Consider the following 12,024-nt stretch of genomic DNA (forward strand, 5'->3'; position numbering starts at 1 on the left):
GTGTGCTGGCAGATCAAACCTAAAGCGCTACATGAGTCAGAAAGAAAAGAAAGGGGCGCTGAGGCTGTGCGGGAAAGTCTCCAGGACACTATCTGCCGGGGGCCCCTCTCAAGGAACAAGGACCCTTGTCGGAAACTCTCAGGAGGTCTTTTGTTTGGCCATGCTGCGCAGCATGCGGGATCTTAGTTCCATGACCAGGATCGAACCCGAGCCCCCCGCACTGGAAGCATGGAGTCTGAAACACTGACGGACCACCGGGGAAGCCCCCTCTCAGGAGGTCTTGATCGCAACCCCTCAGCCGCGCACACACATGCACACAGACCACACACGCGCACACGCACTCACACACTCACAAGGCCCGAGCTCTGAACGCTGACAGGAACCCGACTGGTGGAATGCTGGGCCGAACTGGGACGGAAAACCCGATCCAAGAGGGTTCCAGAGCAATTAACCACATGGCTTTATCTCTGAGTCAAACCACCTCTGAAATGAGCCACATGGAAGCAAAGTTGTGCAGAGCTGAGAACCCGGTAACACTGTGCAAGATTACCATCCAGCGTCCAAACAGACCCCAACTCAAATCTTTTTTCCCAAATCTTTAAAATATATTACCCAAAGGTGTTTTCTGAGCTCATCTTCTTTCCAAGTATCATCTTTGGTTCTTCTCTAAAAAGAAAAGTATAGAGTTAGAATTTTTAAAGTTTAAAATATCTAATTTTTTATGCTCCAGTGAGCTGATTTTTCATCAGACCATTTTAGTCAATGGCAATCCTCGGTATGCCAGAAATTACTGTCTATCTACAAGAATAAAAGGCAATACGAACACCGATTTTTTAAAATTACCCACAAATGATCACAGGCTACTTCATATTCATGCTGCTCCGAGGCTCGGGCCCACCACAGGCACCCAGCCCCACCTCCCCTCAGCGGACTCAGGGCGGACTCCTCGGTGGGATCTGTGCCGGGCAGGTGCCTCTTCGGGTGCTAAGAGCACACAAGCCCACAACCAGGGGCTCCGGCCACGTGCACGGGGTGATAAGTAACAAAAGCCACCAAGGATGTTTTCCCATAGAGAACAAGGTAAATCTACCCTGTCTACCTCATTTCCCTTTGAGACACTCTGCCTTATACAGGGCGATTTGGTGTGTTTAAAATTTAAAGCAAATGGAGTACAAGTGAAAATGAAAACATATTCACGGATCAGCCACCAAAAATTTTCCTGTTGATGTGAAAATGAGGGAAGCAGAAAAAAATTCACAACAGCTCATAAACACTCTAAGGAGAAATAAATAAAAAGCAACCAGGCCAAGAATCTACCAAAGCACAACCAGAAAGTACATCGTGCCCTGCTGTCACTGCAACACGTATTCTTTTCTGATAAATCGGTCGATTTAGCAAAAGGGGTCCACGGTAAGACATGGTGAAGATGGTCAGCGGCAGTTAGCATAGCTATAACCTGCAGCTGCTGAACTTTAAAATGTTTTCTCTCTCAAGTTAACGGCTCTTTAGAGAGGTTTAATACTTGACCTTTTCCAAACAAATGGGCCAAACCCGACGGAGAGCATATGCGCTGCTTGTGGAGCGGGTAGCCTCTGTGACGAGTGTGTGGGAAACAGGCTCTTAACGGCTGTGATTGCATTACTGAGGCCAATAGAGTAAAAACACCTGAAGGCAACAGATCACCAGAGACCCCAGGGCTTCCCGCCGCCTCTTCCGTTTTCACCAACAAAACCCAGCTTCGGGCTTTACTTCATCCTGAAGCTTTTCTTTCTTTCCTTTCTTTTTTCTCTTGTAAATTTTTAAAGCTGTAAAATGACACAGAGCTCCTCGTGCCCAACACAGCCCCATTTGTCACATGTATCCCCAGAAACTCCACGCACAGCCCGTGTATGTGAGACCACAGCACTTCAGACCAGGAGCCCCCCTGCCCCGTGCCCTCCACTCAGCCAGGGTCCTGCCCTGTGAGGCAGGCAGGCAAGTAAATTAAAACTGACGCTCCAAGAAGGCAGGCAGCATTTCCTCCTGCGAGAGGAAGAAACCCCACCCTGAAAACAAAAGAAAACCCCAGGAGAGCTGCCTGAACAGCAGAACCTCCAACCTCCTTATCTAAGGGTAACCTAAATACAGACATACCCCTCCTACTTACCTGTACATACAGATATGTACGTGTTCACACTGCTCGATGTCCTTCCTGATGCAATCACACTACATAGCTCTACAGTGGACACTGCCTATATAATCACCGTATGATAACTGATGACAGACTGACATTATAATGCAGTGATCCCAGTTCAGGCAAACAAAAGCGGTGGCCATTGAGGATCTGGTCTCAGACACGTACCTGCGCCACTGAGAACCTGAACTTTTCCTGAACTGCACCAGATCCAAGAACACTACCAGTCATCAGAACAGCGCCTGCCAGCTGCGAGGACCCCAGCCAAGCCCTCACTTCTTCCAAGCGCCAACGATCATTCTTGACAAACAGCTCATGGAGCTAACCGTTTTGCCTTTATAAGCCGCCCTCACTTTGCAGTTCAAGAGCTTGAATCTGTGTCTCCTGGGCTGCAGTCATAACAAACGCCAAATAAACACGTTTTTATCTCAATCAAGTCTCCATTTCTAAAATTTTGGTTAACACAACTTTTAAAACATCCTATAAACAAATCACAGAAGACTTAAGTTATGGAATAACTTATGAAAATGTAGAGAGATTGGTTCAAGATGGCAGAGTAGAAGGACGTGCTCTCACTCCTGCTTGCGAGAACACCGGAATCACAACTAACTGCTGAACAATCACTGACAGGAAGAAACTGGAACTCACCAAAAACGATACCCCACATCCAAATACAAAGGAGAGGCCACAAAGAGACAGTAGGAGGGGCGAAATCACAATAAAATCAAATCCCATAACTGCTGGGTGGGTGACTCACAAACTGGAGAACACTTATACCACAGAAGTCCACCCACTGGATTGAAGGTTCTGAACCACACGTCAGGCTTCCAAACCTGGGGGTCTGCCAACGGGAGGAGGAATTCCTAGAGAATCAGACTTTGAAGGCTAGCGGGATTTGACTGCAGGACTTCGACAGGACTGGGGGAAACAGAGACTCCACTCTTGGAGGGCACACACAAAGTAGTGTGTGCATCGGGACCCAGGGGAAGGAGCAGGGACCCCATAGGAGACTGAACCAGACCTACCTGCTAGTGTTGGAGGGTCTCCTGCACAGGCAGGGGTGGCTGTGGCTCACCATGGGACACTGGCAGCAGAAATTCTGGGAAGTACTCCCTGGCGTGAGCCCTCCCAGAGTCCGCCATTAGCCCCACCAAAGAGCCCGGGTAGGCTCCAGTGTTGGGTCGCCTTAGGCCAAACACCAAAAGGGAGGGGACAGCCCCACCCATCAGCAGACAAGCCCATTAAAGTTTTACTGAGCTCTGCCCACCAGAGCAACAGTCAGCTCTACCACCACCAGTCCCCTCCCGTCAGGAAACTTGCACAAACCTCTTAGATAGCCTCATCCACCAGAGGGCAGGCAGCAGACGCAAGAACTACAATCCTGCAGCCTGCGGAACAAAAACCCCATTCACAGAAAGACAGACAAGATGAAAAGGCAGAGGGCTACGTACCAGATGAAGGAACAAGATAAAAACCCAGAAAAACAACTAAATGAAGTGGAGATAGGCAACCTTCCAGAAAAAGAATTCAGAATAATGATAGTGAAGATGATCCAGGACCAAAAAAGAACGGAGGCAAAGATAGAGAAGATGCAAGAAATGTTTAACAAAGATCTAGAAGAATTAAAGAACAAACAAACAGAGATGAACAATACAGTAACTGAAAAAGAAAATACAGTATAAGGAATCAATAGCACAATAACTGAGGCAGAAGAACGGATAAGTGACCTGCAAGACAGAATGGTGGAATTCACTGCTGTGGAACAGAATAAAGAAAAAAGAGTGAAAAGAAATGAAGACAGCCTAAGAGACCTCTGGGACAACATTAAATGCAACAACATTAGCATTATAGGGGTCCCAGAAGGAGAAGAGAGAGAGAAAGGACCCGAGAAAATATTTGAAGAGATTATAGTTGAAAACTTCCCTAACATGGGAAAGGAAATAGCCACCCAAGTCCAGGAAGCGCAGAGTCTCATACAGGATAAACCAAAGGAGAAACATGCCGAGACACATAAAAATGAAACTGGCAAAAATTAAAGACAAAGAAAACGAATTGAAAGCAGCAAGGGTAAAATGACAAATAACATACAAGGGAACTCCCATAAGATTAACGGCTGATTTCTCAGCAGAAACTCTACAAGCCAGAAGGGAGTGGCATGATATACTTAAAGCATGAAAGGGAAGAACATACAACCAAGATTACTCTACCCAGCTAGGATTTCATTCAGATTCGATGGAGAAATCAAAAGCTTTACAGACAAGCAAAAGCTAAGACAATTCACCACCACCAAACCAGCTCTACAACAAATGCTAAAGGAACTTCTCTAAGTGGGAAACACACGAGAAGAAAAGGACCTACGAAAACAAACCCAAAACATTAAGAAAATAGTCACAGGAACATACATATCGATAATTACCTTAAACATGAATGGATTAAATGCTCCAACCAAAAGACACAGGCTTGCTGAATGGATACAAAAACAAGACTCATATATATGCTGTCTACAAGAGACCCACCTCAGACCTAGGGACACATACAGACTGAAAGCGAGGGGATGGAAAAAGATATTCCATGCAAATGGAAATCAAAAGAAAGCTGGAGTAGCTATACTCATATCAGAAAAAATAGACTTTAAAATAAAGAATGTTACAAGAGACAAGGAAGGACACTACATAATGATCAAGGGATCAATCCAAGAAGAAGATATAACAATTATAAACATATATGCACCCAACATAGGAGCACCTCAATACATAAGGCAACTGCTAACAGCTATAAAAGAGGAAATTGACAGTAACACAATAATAATGGGGGACTTTAACACCTCACTTACACCAATGGACAGATCATCCAAACAGAAAATTTATAAGAAACACAAGCTTTAAATGACACGATAGACTAGATAGATTTAATTGATATTTATAAGACATTCCATCCAAAAACAGCAGATTACACCTTCTTCTCAAGTGCACACGGAGCATTCTCCAGGATAGATCACATCTTGGGTCACAAACCAAGCCTCAGTAAATTTAAGAAAATTGAAATCATATCAAGCATCTTTTCTGACCACAACACTATGAGATAAGAAATGAATTACAGGGAAAAAAACGTAAAAAACACAGACACATGGAGACTAAACAATACGTTACTAAATAACCAAGAGATCACTGAAGAAATCGAAGAGGAAATCAAAAAATACCTAAGGACAAATGACAATGAAAACACGATGATCCAAAACCTATGGGATGCGGCAAAAGCAGTTCTAAGCGGGAAGTTTATAGCTATACAATCCTACCTCAAGAAATAAGAAAAAACTCAAATAAACAACCTAACCTTACACCTAAAGGAACTAGAGAAAGAAGAACAAACAAAACCCAAAATTAGCAGAAGGAAAGAAATCATAAAGATCAGACCAGAAATAAATGAAATAGAAACAAAGAAAGCAATAGCAAGAATCAATAAAACTAAAAGCTGGTTCCTTGAGAAGATAAGGAAAATTGATAAACCATTAGGCCGACTCATCAAGAAAAAGAAGGAGAGGACTCAAATCAATAAAATTAGAAATGAAAAAGGAGAAGTTACAATAGACACCTCAGAAATACAAAGCATCCTAAGAGACTACTACAAGCAACTCCATGCAAATAAAATGGACAACCTGGAAGAAATGGACAAATTCTTAGAAAGGTATAACCTTCCAAGACTGAACCAAAAAGAAACAGAAAATATGAACAGACCAATCACAAGTAATGAAATTGAAACTGTGATTAAAAATCTTCCAACAAACAAAAGTCCAGGACCAGATGGCTTCACAGGTGAATTCTATCAAACATTTAGAGAACAGCTAACATCCATCCTTCTCAGACTCTTCCAAAAAATTGCAGAGGAAGGAACACTCCCAAACTCATTCTATGAGGCCACCATCACCCTGATACCAAAACCAGACAAAGATACTACAAAAAAAGGAAATTACATGGGCTTCCCTGGTGGCACAGTGGTTGAGAGTCCGCCTGCCAATGCAGGGGACGCCGGTTCGTGCCCCGGTCCGGGAGGATCCCACATGCCGTGGAGCGGCTGGGCCCGTGAGCTGTGGCCGCTGAGCCTGCGCGTCCGGAGCCTGTGCTCCGCAATGGGAGAGGCCGCAGCAGAGAGAGGCCCACGTACCGCAAAAAAAAAAAAAAAAAGAAAATTACAGACCAATATCACTGATGAATATAGATGCAAAAATCCTCAACAAAATACTAGCAAACAGAATCCAACAGCACGTTAAAAGGATCATACACCATGATCAAGTGGGGTTTATTCCAGGAATGCAAGGATTGTTCAATATACGCAAATCAATCAATGTGATACACCATATTAACAGACTGAACGATAAAAACCATATGATCACCTCAATAGCTGCAGAAAAAGCTTTTGACAAAATTCAACACCCATTTATGATAAAAACTCTCCAGAAAGTGGGCATAGAGGGTACCTACCTCAACATAATAAAGGCGATATATGACAAACCCACAGCAAATATCATTCTCAATGGTGAAAAACTGAAAGCATTTCCTCTAAGATCAGGAACAGGACAAGGCTGTCCACTCTCACCACTATTATTCAACATAGCTTTGGAAGTCCTAGCCATGGCAATCAGAGAAGAAAAAGAAATAAAAGGAATACAAATTGGAAAAGAAGAAGTAAAACTGTCACTGTTTGCAGATGACATGACACCATACACAGAGAATCCTAAAGAGGACACCAGAAAACTACTAGAACTAATCAATGAATTTGGTAAATTTGCAGGATACAAAAGTAATGCACAGAAATCTCTTGCATTCCTATATACTAATAATGAAAAATCTGAAAGAGAAATTAAGGAAACACTCCCATTTACCACTGCAACAAAAAGAATAAAATATCTAGGAATAAACCTACCTAAGACAAAAGACCTGTATGCAGAAAACTATAAGACACTGAGGAAAGAAATTAAAGATGATACAAACAGATGGAGAGATACACCATGTTCTTGGATTGGAAGAATCAATATTGTGAAAATGACTATACTACCCAAAGCAATCTACAGATTCAATGCAATCCCTATCAAATTACCAACAGCCTTTTTTACACAACTAGAACAAAAAATCTTAAAATCTGTATTGAGACAAAAAAGACCCTGAATAGCCAATGCAATCTTGAGGGAAAAAAAAGGAGCTGGAGGAATCAGACTCCCTGACTTCAGACTATACTACAAAGCTACAGTAATCAAGTCAATATGGTACTGGCACAAAAACAGAAATACAGATCAATGGAACAAGATAGAAAGCCCAGAGATAAACCCAGGCACCTATGGTCAACTAATCTATGACAAAGAAGGCAAGGATATACAATGGAGAAAAGGCAGTCTCTTCAATAAGTGGTGCTGGGAAAACTGGACAGCTACATGTAAAAGAATGAAATTAGAACACTCCCTAACACCATACATAAAAATAAACTCAAAATGTATTAGATACCTAAATGTAAGACCGGGCACTATAAAACTCTTAGAGGAAAACATAGGAAGAACACTCTTTGACATAAACTAGAGCAAGATCTTTTTTGATCCACCTCCTACAGTAATGGAAATAAAAACAAAACTAAACAAATGGGACCTAATGAAACTTAAAAGCTTTTGCACAGCAAAGGAAACCATAAACAAGACGAAAAGACAACCCTCAGAATGGGAGAAAATACTTGCAAATGAAGCAAGGGACAGAGGATTAATCTCCAAAATATATAAACAGCTCATGCAGCTCAATATTAAAAGAACAAACAACCCAATCTAAAAATGGGCAGAAGACCTAAACAGACATTTCTCCAAAGAAGACATACAGATGGCCAAGAAGCACATGAAAAGCTGCTCCACATGACTAATTATTAGAGAAATGCAAATGAAACCTACAGTGAGGTATCACCTCACACCAGTTAGAATGGGCATCATCAGAAAATCTACAAACAACAAATGCTGCAGAGAGTGTGGAGAAAAGGGAACCCTCTTGTACTGCTGGTGGGAATGTAAATTTATACAGCCACTATGGAGAACAGTGTGGAGGTTCCTTAAAAAACTAAAAACAGTATTACCATATTGACCCAGCAATCCCACTACTGGGCATATACACTGAGAAAACCATAATTCAAAAAGACACATGCCCCCTAGTGTTCATTGCAGCACTGTTTACAATAGCCAGGACATGGAAGCAACCTGTGTCCATCAACAGATAAATAGATAAAGAAAATGTGGTATATATATACAATGGAATATTACTCAGCCATAAAAAGGAACGAAATTGAGTCAGGTGTAGAGACGTGGATGGATCTAGAGACTGCCATACAGAGTGAAGTAAGTCAGAAAGAGAAAAATAAATATCGTATATTAACGCATATATATGTAACCTAGAAAAATAGTACAGATGAACTGGTTTACAGGGCAGAAATTGAGACACAGAAGTAGAGAACAAACATACAGACACCAAGGGGGGAGAGCGGCGGGGGGGTGGTGGTGGGATGAATGGGAGATTGGTATTGACATGTATACACTGATGTGTATAAAATGGATGACTACTGGTAACTGACTACACTGCGGAACTGAATGAATAAGCATTTTCAGAACTCTAATGGAAAACTGATGAATTCATAAAAGTCCTAACAAAAGATCAAGATAAAAAAAATTAATTACATGGGACTGAGCGAACTGATGAGGATGATTATAATTTTTGTTACTTTCTGTTTGAATACAAAAAAAAATCCCACAAGGACTCAGAGGCAAAAAATATACAAATCAATTTTCACTGCAAAGTAAAGGAGCTGCGGGCTTCCCTGGTGGCGCAGTGGTTGAGAGTCTGCCTGCAGATGCAGGGCAAACGGGTTCGTGCCCCGGTCCGGGAAGATCCCACAGGCCGCGGAGCGGCTGGGCCCGTGAGCCATGGCCGTTGAGCCTGCGCGTCCAGAGCCTGTGCTCCGCAACGGGAGAGGCCACAGCGGTGAGAGGCCCGCGTACCACACACAAAAAAAATAAGTAAAGGAGCTGTTACAGTGGAGGATTCCTGGACTGAATATCAATATTAGGACACAGTGTGAGTGTGTTTCGTGTTTGGTAATTGCAATCATTGTTGCTTTTGTTGTGGTCATCCAGTTACAATGCTTGGTGTCAGTTTATATGTCTCTTGTAAAAATAAAATACAGTGTGTGTGTGTGTGTGTGTGAAAAAAAATAAAATGAATGACTACTAAGAACCTGCTGTATAAAAAAATAAATAAAATAAAATTCAAAAAAAGGAAAGAAAATGTAAGGGGCCGGTGTAGAAGATGACAGCGGTCAGGAAGTTTGTGAGCTTAAAAATAAATGGAGGGCAGCCAAGGCACTAACTTCCTAATCCATATTATTAACATTATAAAAGTGGATGATAGAAAAAAAATGGAATAGGAGGGAAGGTACGAAGAAATGCATGCAAACTAAATTCCTCGTCTTTTAGCGGGAATCCACAGACAAGCGGAACGACTACAGTTCTCAGTCAGTGAGTTAATAACACCATTCTAAGCACTTTTATTTGTAGAACCTCATCCAATCCTACTAGTACTGTCCCTATTTATTCGCTGGGAAATAGACACGTCGGTAACTTTCCCACGGTCGCACGCGCAGCCAGAATTCCAGTCCCGGCCCTGGTGCGACCTCCGCCCGCGAGCAGGTGGACGCTCCCGGCGGGGACGGGTCTCCCCGCGCGGCGTTCACACTCACCTTCCCGGGCTCCATCGCCGCGCGCAGGACCGGGCGGCCACGCTGCCCTCAGCAGGGCCAGGCCCCGGGAGGAGACGCCCCGGCACCCGCACCCTTGGCCGGGCCGGCGTCCCGCCTCCTAGCAACCGGCAGGCTGGACAGCCGAGCGCCAAGCGACCGTCGGCCCAGCGTGCCCCGCGGCCTCCTCCAGCGCGCCTGCGCCTCCCCGCCTCCTGGCAACTGGTAGGAGGGGCAGCGGAGCGCAGAGCAACCGCCGGACCGGCATGCCCCGCGCCGCGCCTGCGCCTCCCCGCCTTCTAGCAACAGACAGGCGGGGCAGCAGAGCGCCGAGCGACCGCCGGCCCGGCATGCCACGCGGCTGCCCCCAGCGCGCCTGCGCTTCCCCGCCTTCTAGCAACCGACAGGCGGGGCCGCAGAGCGCTGAGTGACCGCCGTCCTGTGACTCCCAGGAGGCCCAAAGGAAGCGGGGGGAGGTGCAGAAGGAGGCTGAGCGCTGCGGAGACTCTCGTCGGGTGGGATGTGTGTTTCCGGGGGCGCGGGGTCTGCAGCCTGCTGTGAGGCCCGGCGGTGCTCGGGGCGGGGAAGAAGCCGGGCTGAGCCTGCGGGCTGCCGGCAGGACCGGAGCTGCAGCAGGGAAACAAGCAAACCCGCCTTTCGAAGCGGGAGCGGAGGGAGCTTTCCTTCCGCGGAGGCTCTCGATCCTCGAGTTACTTTGCCTGTGGTTGTCGTTTCGTAGGACATATTTTGCAGGATTGGTAGGAATCACAAAGTATCTGAAAAAGTAATTGTTGAAAGACGCAGCTTTTATACAAATCAAGAGACGAGAGGACTGAAATACTGACACATGGTCTGCATCTCACATTTATTTTACCACAACTATTTTCTTTAAAGCTTAAAATAGAAGCCAGCCTTAAACCTGCAAGGCTGGAGAGGTGTGGGTCCCACGTCCGTGTTGCACGTTATAACTGACATTTAGCCCTGATTCTGCAAACTGTTTCGCGTCTGTTTAGCCTGCAAATGTTACTTAGAAAAGATTCCACTTACCGTTTTCACACGAGAGAGAGAGAGAAGGCTCTCAAATCGTGTGCTAAGGAGCACATCGGTGAGCGTGTCACTAGGGGTCTGTGCTTTTGATGTCATGGTTTTTCTGTAGACACACTATTTTTCAGACGTTGTGTTTTTGAGTCACATACTATTACGGTTTATGGATCAATCTACATAAAAGCCATTTACTCAGCTCCTTGCCTTAGAGAAGTTAATAACAGATCTAATCGTCCTTTTATATTTAATTGTGCTCCGGTTTTGGAGTTTCCACTACTACCTTTTTCATTTTCACTCAGCAGGGCTTAGGAAGAACCAAACAGGAAAGGATGGTAGGAAAGGTAATTTCAGTGATAGCTATGATTTATTTAGGAACTGCTCCAAAGGAGGCACCAAACTGAAACCTTCCCCTTGGTAATTCATTTAATTCTCATAGCGTCCCTGTGAGATAGGCATGTTACTGTTTTTCAGATGAGGAGACTGAGGGCCAGAAAGATTAATTCAGTTGCCTAAATTCAGAAAGCTAGGGTGGTGGATGGTCTGACGCCAAAGTCCATTCTCTGTCAGCTGAGAAAACAGCTCATATTGGGAAAGCTTCAGACTGTTGACTGTAATGACAAAGTCATCAGCCACAGTATTAGATTAAGTCATGGACACGCACATTGCATGAATGAGCTGGGCTTGGCCCTGGAACCCTCAGAACCCTTCTTCCCCTCCCGAGTGCAGTCAAAACTCCTGTCAAGATGTGTCTTGAGTCTCTTCCTCATTTTTTTCCACTCCAGCCCCACCAATCCATCCTCTGTTGCAGGCAGCAATCCAACAGGTGACTCACCTCACCCCCTGCTTCTGTCTCCACCTGGCTCTCACTCGATTGCACTCTTTTGTCACCAAACAGAATGATTTAGGGTTCCCCAAATGCACCATATTCACAGGGCTATCTCCTCTCTCTCACCATCCCCACAATATTTGCCGAAAAAATGTCAATAGAGGAAGTTAAAACGATCTTTCTCTCCTTGGACTTCTTAAAACAATTATTTTCTAAGTAACTTATTTGC

At 44.4% G+C, this 12,024-nt stretch overlaps 1 protein-coding gene across 4 annotated transcripts in view; it reads right to left on the bottom strand.

Annotated features, from left to right (window-relative positions):
- The window catches only part of DYNC2I1 (dynein 2 intermediate chain 1), a 45,073-nt gene extending 35,030 nt beyond the window's left edge, over positions 1-10,043 (bottom strand). For all 4 annotated transcript variants that reach the window (XR_014297232.1, XM_082662443.1, XM_082662444.1 and 1 more), the window contains exons 1-2: positions 9,929-10,043; positions 613-666 (exon numbers count right to left, since the gene is read on the bottom strand). Coding sequence is in view for 3 of the 4 variants with exons in the window: in XM_082662443.1 (XP_082518569.1) it covers positions 613-666; positions 9,929-9,943 (69 nt within the window). In the remaining variant the exon portion in view is untranslated. The remainder of the gene's footprint in view (positions 1-612; positions 667-9,928) is intronic.
- Positions 10,044-12,024: the final 1,981 nt, after the last annotated feature.

This window comes from Grampus griseus (genome assembly GCF_964374135.1).
Source record: "Grampus griseus genome assembly, chromosome: 9".
Taxonomy (NCBI): domain Eukaryota; kingdom Metazoa; phylum Chordata; class Mammalia; order Artiodactyla; family Delphinidae; genus Grampus; species Grampus griseus.